This window comes from Plecotus auritus (assembly GCF_963455305.1).
Source record: "Plecotus auritus genome assembly, chromosome: 6".
In the NCBI taxonomy this organism is placed as follows: Eukaryota; Metazoa; Chordata; class Mammalia; order Chiroptera; family Vespertilionidae; genus Plecotus; species Plecotus auritus.
The window spans coordinates 178,338,560-178,353,505 of NC_137773.1; the positions used below are offsets into that span (position 1 = coordinate 178,338,560).

Here is a 14,946-nt window from a genome sequence, read left to right on the forward strand (position 1 = left end):
GCGTCCCGTCTCCTTTGTGTCAGCTGGCACTGGGCGGGGGTTCTCAACCGCTGGTGAGGTTTGCTCAGACAGGGCCCTGTGCACTGATGAGTTTTGGTCTTCCTTTTGCTAAAAAGCTTTTTGGTAAACCTAAACCCAGTTATAATTGAGAGTACCTGACATAGAAAATACTGATTTAATAATGCGAGTTTACATTTACATTGAGGCTCTATATGAAGTTTGTTTGTTTATTTCTAACGTAAGTGATGGAATGGAATTCTAAGTAGCTTATATAGGCTGGTCAAGCTCAGGAATCGAGTGACAAAACTTTCTCATTTTACCGATTAGGGAGCTCAGCCCCGGAAGGTGACTCACTCAAAGCCACAGTGAGAGTCCGAGTAAATGGTGCTTCAGCGAAGCAGAGAGACTTCTGTACCCAGCTTTCTTTTCTTGCCTCCGATGAACACATCCATCTGAAGTTAACTTTCTTTATGAGCTGTATGGATAAAAGACAAATAGTATAAATAGCAAGAGATATTTTTGAAAAGTAGATAATTATTCATTCGCAAGGGTTCACTTTTGGATCTGACCATTCAGATTTGAGACTAACACTGTGTTGTGTCATCTTTTTGTCCATCAACTATATGCCTAAACGTTTTAATGCATAAATGAATATTAAGTGATCTCAGATGAGTCTGTATGAGAATGAATTTGTTCATGCATTTATCAAAGTCAATTCTGGAATACGTGCAGAACCAGTTTAACAAATCCGCATGTCACTAACGGAATTCACTGTACACGTTTTAGAAAGAACTACACAATGGGCGATCTCTTCAATGCACTGAAAAGCGGGCCTTTAAAGAACCAGTTCTTTCCCTTCCAACAGCACGAGCATTGCTTTTCCGGGGTCAGTTTCCGTAGGAGACATTGTGTGGCTGTGTGTGGGTGTGGGTGTGTCTGTGTGTGTGGCTGTGTGTGGGGGTGTCTGTGTGTGTGTGTGTGTGTGTGTGTGTGTGTGTGTGTGTGTGGCTGTGTGTGTGGGTGTGGGTGTGTCTGTGTGTGTGGCTGTGTGTGTGGCTGTGTGTGTGTCTGTGTGTGTGGCTGTGTGTGTGGGTGTCTGTGTGTGTGTGTGTGTGTGTGTGTGTGTGTGTGTGTGTGTGTGTGGAAGTCGTACTTCTCTTTACATTTGGTGACAGGAGAAGAATGGCGACACTGTTGAGCTGTGGATGCTGTTTGTTGGCTAAATGCACACAGAGCCAAGTGACCTTCCCATCTCCCGACTAATTTCCATCAGTGTTACCCGTTAGGCTGAGTTTAAACTGCTGTTCGTGCTCCAGGACCGCATGCCGGCCCAGGAGCGGTTTGGGAAGTGCTGGTGGTGGGCACGGGGAGGGAAGGTCACAGTGGGTAAAGCTGCTCTCTGAGAATCTGCACTCAGACACGTGAGGTTTAAAATGTGTCGCTGGGTTTTCTGGACTTTCCCATGTGCTAAGTTAGAAAAAGTTTGAGTAGATTGTGTGAAGTAAGTGTCATAGTTATATATTTCTGGCACAGATAAATCTAGTTGGCTCTTAGTGTATGTTGTTAAAGATAGTATAGGTGTCCTTTCAAATTCTCTTTTGATTATGAAACTAATTATGGACATTCTTTATTGTTTCTGGTTCATAACAGGTTTCATAGCCTAACTGATAATGATGGTTACCATAGGTAGGAAAGAAAAAAGCAATTACTTCTGTTGTTCTTAATCCTCACCCGAGGATATTTTTCCATTGATTTTTAGAGAGAGTGGGAGGGAGAGAGGGAAGGATGGGGAGGGGAGAGAGAAACATTGATGTTGAGAGAGACGCATTGATTGGTTGCTTCCCGCTTGTGCTCCAACCAGGCCGGGGATGAACCTGCAACCCAGGTACATGCCCTTGACCGGGAATCAAACCCGGGACCCTTTTGTGTGGGGGCTGACGCTCTAACACTGAGCAGCACCGGCCAGGGCAAAAAAGCAGTACTTTCTATGGAACCCTTTACCATCGGAATTTGTCAGGCTTTTAAAAAGTGAGTCTTGCTTTGGGGCTTATCCCCTCTGTGCTCTGTTTCGTGTCTAGAACTGAGCTTACAATCTCCGCTTCCACTCCTCCACTTTCCACAACGTTGAGACTCAGCAAACCCTCTGAGGTGTGGGGTTTGGGAACTGGAGATGGGCTGGCTTCTGCCTTTAGAATGCTGCGAATGCCTTTGCTTTGTGCATATTTTATTATTCCTGGTCTTACAGCTTCGCCTTACGGAGAACTGAGAAGAAATGATGATGGAAAGAGGGTGACTTTCATATGTGTCACAGGGAAGAGAAAGTGGGCGGGGAGTGTGTGGGGCAGAGATGAGGAGAGGGTGACTGTTTGGTGCTGTGTGTATGTCTTCTTCCACAGGAGAGGTGTTGGAGGGAGGGTGACAGTGGAGGAGAGTTTGAAAGGAGAGCCTGACCCTGAAGTGTCTTGAATCAGCAAATTTTGTCTTTTTTAAAAATGTAGGTTGGGGGAAGACTGTGTTTATTAGTTGAGATTGTTCAGTCAGCAGAGATAGATTGACTGCATGAGGCAGGAGGCAGCTTGGCAGGCTGCTCACTTCGGCTTGAGAAAGGAGACTCTCTCGTGGGTGGGCCTTCTCGGATGTAGTCACGAAAGGGCCCTTTCTAACCATTGTCTTCTGATTGGCCAGACTTCGTCATGTGCCTCTGGGGCACTGGTGTGAATGAGGGCCGATGAGAAAGAACACATTTCTGGGCAGACAGCGAAGATTGCTACTTGACGTACGTTCAAGCTCATACGTCTCTCCACCCTTCTGTACTTGGAGTTTAACTTATTATAGGCCCATTGGCTCTTTGACTACGTTATTTCTGTATTTCCTTGACTGCTCACTCACAGTTTCACCTATAATAGATTACACTTCCTAATTTCAGGTTACGTTTGAAAATTGAGAACCTGCTGTTCTGTAAAGATGGTAATGCACATGACCACAGAGAACTGCTTCTCTTGGGTAATTCGGGGGCACATCTGTATTTTTCATGCCAGCCTGGTCCAAGTGTGGCTTGGTGTGGACACAGCTATTCACAAGTGATTCATGGAGAAGCAGGGCTCACCTCGGGACGAGGCCCATACTCACAGTGTTTGGTCAAGAAAGGTGGCTTCATTTGCCTGATAGTAATGTAGCCTTTAAAAATTATATACATATATATGTATTTATATTATATATATATATATGTAATTGATTTCAGAGAGGAAGGGAAAGGGAGAGAGAGATAGAAACATCCATGATGAGAGAGAATCTTCGATCGGCTGCCTTCTGCATGCCCCCTACTGGGGATCGAGCTCACAACCCGGGCATGTGCCCTTGACTGGAATCGAACCTGGGACCCCTTCAGGCCACAGGCTGATGATGCTCTATCCACTGAGCCAAACTGGCTAGGGCAGTAAACCTTTTTAAAATGGGAATCTAATCTCATCTGACCTCTCTGTTTATTCTTTTTAAAGAATTATTCTGGGATATGACTTGGAAATTAAGTTATATGGAATATTTGAAAGGGTTATAAGACTGGAAATCAAAAGACCTGATTTGATCCTCAATGGCTGTAATCTAGGATAAACTGATTTTTTATTTTATTTTATTTATTTATTTATTTATTTATTTATTTATTTATTTAAAATATATATTTTATTGATTTTTTACAGAGAGGAAGGGAGAAGGATAGAGAGTCAGAAACATCAATGAGAGAAACATCGATCAGCTGCCTCCTGCACACCTCCCACTGGGGATGTGCCCACAACCAAGTTACATGCCCTTGACAGGAATCGAACCTGGGACCTTTCAGTCTGCAGGCCGATGCTCTATCCACTGAGCCAAACCAGTTAGGGCTAAACTGATTTTTAAAATATACTTCATGTTTCTTACCAATGAAGAGGTCAGAATGGCACCTGCTCTGCTTATTTCCCAGAGATGTGAGAAGAAAGTGTTTGCCTTGGCTGAGCCATTTCCTGAGCTTTAATTTCCTAATTTGTAAATGCGGCGGCCCTTTCAGATCTAGAGGTTTGGATATTGTTTGTTGTTTAAAAACGACCAGAGTTTCTAGGAATGCTTCCCCCTTTGCAGAACTCATCATGTGAACGTTTTCCCTCTTCACCAGGCCGTTGCAGGGCTGCAGAATGGCTGACCTCAGTCTTGCAGATGCATTGACAGAACCTCCTCCAGAAATTGAGGGGGAGATTAAAAGGGACTTCATCGCCACACTGGAGGCAGAGGCCTATGACGATGTCGTGGGAGAAACTGTTGGGAAGACAGACTACATTCCTCTCCTGGATGTTGATGAGAACACTGGGAATTCGGAGTCAAAGAAGAGACCATGCCCAGATCCCAGCCAGGCTGAAGGTAGGTAATTAAGCCGCGCTGGTACGTGGTGCAGGAAGTAGGTGAGGGATTATGCTCTGGGTTACAGTCTTGGAAACCCTGAGGACACTGGACCGAGTTGTTAAGTACAGGCCAGTAACTTGCCCTGAACCTAAACTTCTTTATTTGAAACCAAGGAGCTAGGTTCATACGCTTTAATTGACTTGTTGTTCATTATACTGTAGATTACTTTTTAAAAACATACATGTTTTTATTGATTTTATAGAGGAAGGGAGAGGGGAAGAGAAATAGAAACAGCAATGATGAGGGAGAATCATTGATCGACTGCTTTTTGCAGGCCCCACACTGGGGATCGAGTCCACAACCCAGGCCTGTGCCCTGACGGGGAATCCAACTGTGACCTTGTGGTTTGTAGGTCGACGCTCAACCACTGAGCCACGCCCGCTGGGCCTAAGGTTACTTTTAACCCTAGGTTTCTTCTGTAGCGTGTCAACTTCTGTATAATCTTCCTCTTAATTTCCTACATTAAACTGGCTGCTGTGCTTTTTCTTTGAAAAGTTATAGACATAAAATTTTGTGTTTACATGAGGACTTCATTTAGAATGGAATCAGATGCCACTTGACTCTGGGAGTAATATCAGACCTGGATTAAAACATGATTAAAGGCTTTATGAGGGATTTGCTGCTTTTATATAGTGTTGGATCAGGTTTGCTAATATTTGAGGATTTTTTGCATCTGTGTTCATGTAGGGTATGAGCATGTTGTTTTTTTGTGAGGCTTCTGTCCGGTTTCAGAATTGAAGTCATGCTGGCGTCATAAAATGACTTAGAAAACTTTCTGAAATCGTTTGTTTAGAATTGATGTTTTTTCTTTAATGTTGGATAGACTTCCTCCATGTAATCTTGTGGATTTGTTTCTTTCTCCTTTCAGTCCTGTTAGTTTTGTTTGATGTATTTGAAGATCTGCTGTCATAGGCATATACACGTAGACTATGTCTTCTGGATGGATTGACCCTCTTATGATCCCTCTTTATTCCTGATAATATTGTTCTGAAGTCTTATTTTTGTCTTATATTAATATAGCCACCATCGCTTCCTTTTGATTAGTGTTTGCAGGATGTAGCTGTCTTCATCTTTTTACTTTCAACATATTTCCTTTTTATATTTAGTAAAAGTGGGTTTCTTATAGACAAAATATAGACATGTCTTGCTTTTTGGTCTAAAGAGCCCTGTCTTCTAATTGATGTGTTCAGACAATTTACATTTAATATGGTTATTGGACTTAAATCTATCATTTTTACTAGTTGCTTTCTAGTTCTTTCATCTGTCTTAATTCACCTATTTTTTGTCTGCTTTTGGATTAACTGAAGGATATACTACCGGTACACTCTTTCCCATCTTATGCTCCGCCATTTAGTTTTGCTTCTACAAGTATGTTATCTTAGCATTGCCACCACAAAACGTCTAAATAGTTAAATATATGGAAGTAAAACTGATGTCAAACCACTTCTAAAATTCCCTGTCACCTTGGGAAACAATTCTCAAAATACTTTTTTGGAACATAAGTACTAGTGCTTGATTTTTTTCTTCATAAATGTTATCTTCCTAATAAGTGTTCATTATCAGCTCTAATCAACTCTATATGCCTCTGTTTTCTGGGCTAGGGAGACAAAAGACATATGCTTTGTCTTAGATGTGACTAACAAAGCAATAACATGTCTGTGACTATTGTTCATTCAAAACATCATCATAGATGTTTGAATGAACATCTAACACATTGTTGGCCCTTAGACACAAATAGTTGGCAAGTTTGTGAGCAAGTCACTTAATTTTTGTATGCTATGGGTGCTCAGATAATTCTACTTGTGAGATTGAGAGAATACTTTCTCCCCAACATTCCAGGAAGTTTTTTGAGGTTAAGAAATTATTTCTATAGAATGTTCATTATTATTATTTTATATTTTTTTATTGATTTCAGAGAGGAAGGGAGAGAGAGAGATAGAAACATCAATGATGAAAGAGAATCATTGATCGGCTGCCTCCTGCACGCCCCCTACTGGGGATTGAGCCCGCAACCCAGGCATGTGCCCTTGACCGGAATCAAACAGGCCAATGCTCTATTCACTGAGCCAAACCAGCTAGGGCTCTATAGAACGTTTTAATCTAAGATAGTGGTTCTCAAAGTATGGTCCTTGGACCAGCAGGATCAGTATTACTTGGGAGCTTGTTCAAGTTGCAATTCTAAGGCCCACGGGGAATGAGAAGCTCTGGGGATGGGACTCAGCAATCTGTATTTTAACAAACTATTGCTGGTGACTTGGATGCATGTCCGAGATGGAGAAACTTGACCCAGGAGAACGGGTTCGCGTCAGTCGTAGAAAGGATGACAACTGGGTGCTGCAGAATTTCTTCTTGTTCAGCCTTCTGTTGCAGAGCATCACAACCCACTTTAGTTGGCCACCAGAGGGCGAGATTGGCACAGGCCTCACTTGCACAAGAAGGTGCCCTTGCATTGGGACCATGCTGAATCTTTCCCGTTCTGCCCAAGCCACATGCTCTCTTCCTCACAGCACACATGACCTCTCAGCACGTTGCTGCTTCTCTTCTCTGCCAAATTGGTTTGCCAGCTGTGGCACTCTGAAATCTCTCGTGGAAAAAGAGATTTAAAAAAACAAGTAAATTAGAATATTCTTCTATCTCAGAGCACGCGATAAGTTAAAAAAAACAACGTGTGTTGTCAGCGCTGTATGTGTTTCGCTGAGAGAGTTTTCATTTCATGAAATGGGAGTCCCTCTGGGGAGATCCGTGAAAAAAGGCAGGAGAGCATCTTTTGAATTAGGACTTGCCAGTAATGCCAGCATCCCAGTGATGAGGCCAGCAAGTCTCGTCTGCAGGGAAGCGTGCAAGCCTTTTTCTTCACTAAAACCTAATGCTTTTATGTTGCAGGGTGGTTTCCGTTCTTCTCTCCTGAGTTTAGAGTTTTAGAGCATTAGATGTGTGCATGGTAGAATCTCAGTCTCTCTTTTATTTTCCATTTTCTTGTAACCCCTGTTTTGCTGCTATTTCATTTTATTCTGATAAGTTGCTTGTATATTAGTATCACAATTATGGCCTAGTCTAGTAATGTCATTTATGTTAGATTTTTATATAAGGCAAAAGTAAATTTCAGGGTTTTCACAAGGTTACTTTATAATTTAGTGATTGAATCTGTAGTTATCTATAGTTGGGCTATAGTTTAACCAATCTATAGTCAGTCAATCTGCAGTTATTAACAATCCTATATAATAAAGAGCTGATATGCAAATGGTCATTATGCCATCACGCCATAAAGGCTCAGACACTCAACACTGGGGATAGAGGAATGGGGACCAGCCAGGCTGTGGCCTGGGAGAGGGACAAGCCACCCGCCCCACGGTCCCCTCGGCTGTGGCCTGCCCGGGTGAAGCCGGCCGGGGTCCTGGGTGCCAGCGACCGGCCAGAGGGAGGGAAGCCTGGGTCCCAGATGCCTGCAACCAGCCAGAGGAGGGAATCCTGGGTCCCAGGTACGGGGCGAGGCAGAGGCGGTTAGGGATGATCAGGCCAGTAGGGGAGCAGTTAGGGGTGATCAGGCAGGAAGGCAGAGGGATTAGGGGCGAGCGGTTAGGAGCCAGCGGTCCCGGATTGCGAGAGGCAGTTGGACATCCCCTGAGGGGTCCCGGATTGGAGAGGATGCAGGCCAGGCTGAGGGACTCTCCCCCGCCCCCCTGCACGAATTTTGTGCACTGGGCCTCTAGTGAGAATAATAATAGCTGATTACATTTACTTAACAATTGACACAGTACTGCCTCCAGTATCACTGCACTTAGTCCTCATGATAACCATGGGCGGTAGATATTGTTCCATTTTCCAGTTGAGGCTGTTAAGGCTTAGAAAGCACGAAGGATTTGCAATTGATCATTTAGTTAATAGTGACAGAATCATAACCTGTGCCCAGATTTTCTGACTTTAAACTTATATTCTTTCTGTGAAACCATACTAGCTTCATGCATACTTTCTGCTTGGTTTAATGTCTCATAGATAATGTTTTTCAAAACTAAAGATTCACTTATTATTAGACATACAAATATTATGTCCAGGAAATGTAACAATCTTATTTTATTTACATAAAGAACATGAACTTGAGGACTCTGCTATGAATTCATAGGCATTTTTAGTCTTCCAGTTTTCTAGACAACTACTCCACATCTTCTCCTCTCTGTTCAAACCTCCAGTGCTTGCTCCCCGTTCACAGTTTCTGTTGACCTTGAGAAAAGAGAATCGGTAGTCTCAGCCCGAAGAGCACGTCCTTACCCTCCCCCATCCTCTCCGAGCCCACCTTCATCTTCGCCCTTCACTCTGCGGGCTCTCACTGTGATGGGTGAACTGCTTGTACTCGCACTCAAGAGCACTGCTTACAGCAACGATCTCTCTGTCTTCTGCATCATCAGCGCCTCTCTCTTCACTGGGTCGTTCACCAGCATTAAACATACATAATCTTTTCCCTCATTGAAAGAATGCTGTCTCAACCCCATGTGCATCTCATCAACTCACTGATCTCTGAAAACGCTCTCTCGCAATCCCTTTCCTCATTCTCTTTTGAACCCACTCCCGTTTGACTTGCACTGATGCCCTGCCACCAGCACTTCCTTTTAGGGCACAGGACCTGTTTCTTGTCCACGATGAGTCCAAGGGGTTGGGCCTGAGAAACTGAAAGGAAGGAATTTCATAAAGAATCAGCATGAGCCGAAACCGGTTTGGCTCAGTGGATAGAGCGTCGGCCTGTGGACTGAAGGGTCCCGGGTTCGATTCCGGTCAAGGGCATGTACCTTGGTTGCGGGCACGTCCCCAGTGGGAGGTGTGCAGGAGGCGGCTGATCGATGTTTCTCTCTCATCGATGTTTCTAGCTCTCTATCCCTCTCCCTTCCTCTCTGTAAAATATCAATAAAATATATTTAAAAAAAAAAAAAAAAGAATCAGCATGATATTTTTAAAAAAATTATGTTTTCATTGATTTTCAGAGAGAGAGGAAGGGAGAGGGATAGAGAAACATCGATGAGATGAGAGAGAAATCATCATTGTTCAGCTGCCTCCTATATGCCCCCTACTGGGGGTAGAGTGCCTCCCTGGCATGTGCCCTGACCAGGAAATCGAACCCATGACCTCTTGGTTCCTGGGTCGACGCTCAACTGCTGAGCCACACGGGCTGGGCAGCGTGATATTTTTGTAAAAATAATGTCTTTAAAATTTTTATTTGAAAATATATCTCTTAACTAATTTCTTTTGGGAAAAGAAAAAGAAATAGTACCAAGAGTTACCCTATCTAATAAAAGAGTAATATGCAAATTGACCGTCACTCCAACACACAAGATGGCTGCCCCCATGTGGACACAAGATGGCCTGCAGGGGAGGGCAGTTGTGGGCAATCGGGCCAGCCAGGGAGCAGTTAGGCTTCGATCAGGCTAGCAGGGGAGTGGTTAGGGGGTGATCAGGCCGGCAGGGGAGTGGTTAGGGGGTGATCAGGCCGGCAGGGGAGTGGTTAGGGGTGATCAGGCCGGCAGGGGAGTGGTTAGGGGGTGATCAGGCCGGCAGGGGAGTGGTTAGGGGGTGATCAGGCTGGCAGGGGAGTGGTTAGGGGGTGATCAGGCCGGCAGGGGAGTGGTTAGGGGGTGATCAGGCTGGCAGGCAGAAGCGGTTAAGAGCAATCAGGCAGAGGCAGGCGAGTGGTTGGGAGCCAGCAGTCCTGGATTGTGTGAGGGATGTCCGACCGCCCATTTAGGCCTGATCCCGGTGGGTCCCAGATTGAAGAGGGTGCAGGCTGGGCTGAGGGACACCCCTCCCCCTGTGCACGAATTTCGTGCACTGGGCCTCTAGTAGTTCATAATTACGGTACTCTAGTCTAAAAGAAAAGCAGAGCCCTGGCCAGTGTGCCTCAGTTGGTTGGAGTGTCATCTCATTCTCCAAAAGGTGGCGGGTTCAATTCCCAGTCAGGACACATACCCAGGTTTCGGGTTCAATCCCTGGGCGCGTGCAGGAGGCAACCAATCAGTGTTTCTCACTGACGGCGATGTTTTTCTGTCCCTCCATCTTTCTCTCTGTCTCTATGTCTTTCTCTAAAAATCAGTTAAAAATAAAAGAAAAGCAGGCATTTCTTAAAGAGGTTAATTGGTCAGGTTCTTCTGCAGCTGAGAAATTGAGTTGCACAGGGTAAAGATACCAAAGATATAAACTACCTACCTGTAAACTACCATCCTAACCCAGCTATTTTCTGTGTCTCCCCCACCCTTTTCCTTCACCTAAAAGCTTCTATTCTCCTTAGGCACAGATTCTACCTGGGCCTGGAGAACATTGTTTCTTACCAGCACATTTCTGAACTGGAAATGGGGCGGACCTCTTTATGCTGGCCTGGCCCGGGAAGCACATCCGTCTTCCTGCCTCCCCATTAGGGCGAGTCTCTGGTTCTGAAAACAAAGAAATAGCACATGACTCGTGGTCTCTTGGTGTTGATCTCGTCTGAAATCTTGTTAATAGCTTTGTTCCCCTGATTATAAAAACAAATTTAACTGTTTGTGAAGAAATCGAAAATTAAAGTATTTTCAAAAGTATGACCTCTAATATTTGGTTTCATTTTCAGAAATTTTAGATTAACTCGGGTGTTTCTTGACTTGCACTCTCCCTCTTATCTCCTGTTCTGCCACCCTCATACCACTGGCAACCAGTTTATTCCAATTCATTCATCCTTTTTTTACTTTTTTTTAAAAATTGATTTCAGAGAGGAAGGGAGAGGAAGAGATAGAAACATCAATGATGAGAAAGAATCATTGACCAGCTGCCTCCAGCACGTCCCCTACTGGGGATCAAGCCCGCAACCAGGCATGTGCCCTTGACCGGACTCGAACCTGGGACCGTTCAACCCACAGGCCAATGCTCTATCCACTGAGCCAGACCAGCTAGGGCTCATTCATTCTTTAAGCAAATGCTTATTGAGAACACTATATCGCTACAGAGGAAAAAAAGGAACCCCAAATTAGGACCGTAAGGAGTTTACAGTTCGTTAGGGAAGATGATCAAGTGCCAGAAGCGAGGGGCGAACAAAGACTTGTGAGACGTGAGGGGTGAGGGCGTGAGGTGAGATCTGATTGCAGCTCCAGGGAGAGAACGGAACCCTGTCTTGGGAAGGGAGGGAAGTACAGGGCCCACGCACAGGGCAAGACTGCGTCTCAGGGCACATGCTTCAGGTCTGTGTGTGTGGGAGCCGGAAGGAGGAAGGCAGTCTCTCTGGCAGTTTACAGAACAGAAAAGAACGCGGCTTGCTGTTAGGAAGTGCCTCCCCCACTGGGGGTGCTCAAAACAGTTTGGGGCTGTGGGAATGAATGGCAGTCCGTTCTGTTCTAGGTTTCCTTCCCTGGGATCTTTAAATTTTGGACTGACTTTTATCTGCTGTAAGCTAATGCTGTGACACAAACTCTGCCAGCCAGTTAGACAGCAGCTCGATTTGATTTCCATGCTTCATTCTCACATGGTGACTCTTCTTTGTGCTGGTTGCAGGCACTCCGTCTCCCAAAGCAGCCGTGCTGGCCAACGGTGACCATGGCACTGAAGGGGAGGGCACTGCAGGTGAGTGGTTCCGGGGTCCCCAGTCACAGTGCACCCTGGGGGAGCTGCTGAGGAGGGGACAGGAGGCCTGGGGATGGTTCTGTGTTAGGGTGTGCTGGTTCTGGTTGGATGTGGTTAAACCAGGGCATCCTTCACGTAACAGCTCCAGCAGTGGGAAGGGGAGAGTGGCTGTCCTTTGCAATATATTCTTTGAACGTTTGTTGTCGTTGTACCAAACAAGGACTGATCGGCCTTAAAAACATGCTTATGGAGGCAGAATAGTCGTCATGGAGATGAGGCCTCCGGTCCCGCCAGCTCTGCAGGCAGGTCTCTCCCCGAACACACTGCACTCAGTCTGCCATGGCTCCGCGTAGGGAGCCTGTGAGCCGCAGATTAAAGTTCTTTTCTCCTCTCTTTTGCCCTCAGTCTGCTTTTCTTTACTTTCCCCTTAACTGTTCACTTTGAAATCGGCCTCTGACTTTCGCTCGGAGCCTGTGACGAGGCTTGGCTGTCTGTCAGCCAGCACTGAGGGCCTGTGGCTCCACCTCAGAGGCAGCCCGTCCCTGCCCCAGAGAATCTGTAGGGAGCGGAGTCCTCACAGCAGCAGCCCGCGCCCCGGGGTGAGCCCGGTCCTGCTCCTGGGGAGCTGTGGGAAGGCAGCTGGGTGGTTCTGACCCACTACTTTCGCTTGCAGTTGTGCTCAGGCTGGACTTTGGCCCAAACAAACAGTCTTCTCTGTCGCCGTGTGTGCTCCTCACGGCGGGGCCGACGTTGGGTTCCCATGTCCGTGTGGGCGAACACGAGCGGGGCCTGGCCATGGTTCTCCTCCTGGACGCAGCCCTCAGCCTCGAGAGCCTCCCCCTCAGGCCCTGCAGGCTCAGGGTGACGCTCCCAGGAAGCCTGGCCGCAGCCGCACTGCTCCAGGGCGTCCTCCAGCAGCCGCTCTGCTCCAGGGCGTCCTCCAGCAGCCGCTCTGCTCCAGGGCGTCCTCCAGCAGCCGCTCTGCTCCAGGGCGTCCTCCAGCAGCCGCTCTGCTCCAGGGCGTCCTCCAGCAGCCGCTCTGCTCCAGGGCGTCCTCCAGCAGCCGCTCTGCTCCAGGGCGTCCTCCAGCAGCCGCACTGCTCCAGGGCGTCCTCCAGCAGCCGCTCTGCTCCAGGGCGTCCTCCAGCAGCCGCTCTGCTCCAGGGCGTCCTCCAGCAGCCGCTCTGCTCCAGGGCGTCCTCCAGCAGCCGCTCTGCTCCAGGGCGTCCTCCGGCAGCCGCTCTGCTCCAGGGCGTCCTCCAGCAGCCGCTCTGCTCCAGGGCGTCCTCCAGCAGCCGCTCTGCTCCAGGGCGTCCTCCAGCAGCCGCTCTGCTCCAGGGCGTCCTCCAGCAGCTCCTCTGCTCCAGGGCGTCCTCCGGCAGCCGCTCTGCTCCAGGGTGTCCTCGTTCTGTGGCCCCGAGAGGCTGGCATCTGTCTTGGTTCCTCAGGTTTATCCATGACGAGGTTCTGCTTGTTGTGACTGTTCGTTTATCAGTGACATTAGCATCCTTATTAGCAATTCATGAATTAGGAACTCTTCACCTTAAAAGCAATAAGCGACCCGAAGGGCCACCGTAGTTTTGTGAAATGAAATTTTTGTTTCTTTGATAATCGTCGTTATGTGTGGTTCTGACAGTCTCTGTGCGGCTTTGGAAACAGAGTCATCTGTGTAATCTCGTTCTCAGAAAACATTTGTGATTAAAGAAGCAGCTTGAACATGAACTTTAAACACGAGTAAATGTCACTTTCCTCAACCAGGAGACAGTGTGCGGGGATGAGCTTGTGGGAGAGGGGATGCCATTTTCACCGGGAAGGGGGAGCTGTCCCAGCTAGAGGTGTCTTCTCCAGCAGGGTGTCAGGGGCGATGGCACGGTATGTGGCAGTTGCTCCCCACTGCCAAGTCTTACAGGCAGCAAACAGACACGGGGAGCGTACAGGCCTTCCTGTCCCAAGACGTCTGGTTCCCTGGTTGCAGAGCAGAACCTGCTGGCTGTGCACTCGCCAGTGAGGTGATGAGAGCAGGTCCTCCTGCTTCCTTCGGGAGTTCAGCTCGCACACTGGGAGGGGTTTGCCTTCTGAACCGGACGCTTGACCGTATCAGAGCAGACGCTTTACTGAAAAGCGGTGTTTTGTTGGGGGTGGGAACGAGCAGGAGGGAACGAAGATGCATGTGTTTGGAGCACGTGTGACTGCATTCTAATCTGGCCACCGCTAACTGGAGCCATTTTGAGAACTCCCCTTTCTGCCTCCTTCAGAATGTCCTCTCCCGTCCTGCGGGAGCACAGCCCGCTGGTGGCGTAGGATGGGGGTGTGAGCCTCTTGCTAAGTTGAACTTGCTGTTGACTAATGACCTGTGCTTTTCTGCCCCTCCCCCCCTCCTTCCTCCCTTTCTGTTCTCCTCCTAGAAGCCTAGTGTCTCTCAGCACTGGGGCTGCGGCACCACCAGACCAGTGGCCTTTCCTAAGCACCGTCACTCTGCTAACACCTGCAGCATTGCAGAGCTTTGCTTTCCCTCCCTGGACACGTAGAGAAGAAGCGGAGGGTGGTTCTTCGGGGCCTCTTTCTGCTGATGCTGAGCAGCCACCTGCTTCTCTTGTCCTCTGAGGGCTCGCTGGAGCCTCCTCCCCCGTGAACGCCAAGTACAAGATGGAGTCTTTAATTGTGGTCTTTTTATAAGGGTCACCGAATGTTTCTCATTTCTTGTTCTCTTTTTAAGTTGATTTTGTCATTTAATTCGCTCTCACATTTTTCTTTTCTTTAAACATTTTTAGTTGGCGTTTTTCTTTTGTTTTTTCTTTTTTAAAATATATTTTATTGATTTTTTACAGAGAGGAAGGGAGAGGGATAGAGAGTTAGAAACATCGATGAGAGAGAAACATCAATCAGCTGCCTCCTGCACACCCCCAACTGGGGATGTGCCCGCAACCAAGGTACATGCCCTTGACC

The 14,946-nt window shown here is 47.1% G+C and overlaps 1 protein-coding gene across 17 annotated transcripts in view; it reads left to right on the plus strand.

Moving 5' to 3' along the window:
• Nucleotides 1-14,946, plus strand: part of MAP4 (microtubule associated protein 4) — a 120,256-nt gene that overhangs the window by 39,065 nt on the left and 66,245 nt on the right. For all 17 annotated transcript variants that reach the window (XM_080676131.1, XM_080676135.1, XM_080676134.1 and 14 more), the window contains exons 2-3: nt 4,148-4,389; nt 11,932-12,000. In XM_080676131.1, coding sequence (XP_080532257.1) covers nt 4,167-4,389; nt 11,932-12,000 — 292 coding nt within the window. In that variant the 5' untranslated portion in view covers nt 4,148-4,166. The remainder of the gene's footprint in view (nt 1-4,147; nt 4,390-11,931; nt 12,001-14,946) is intronic.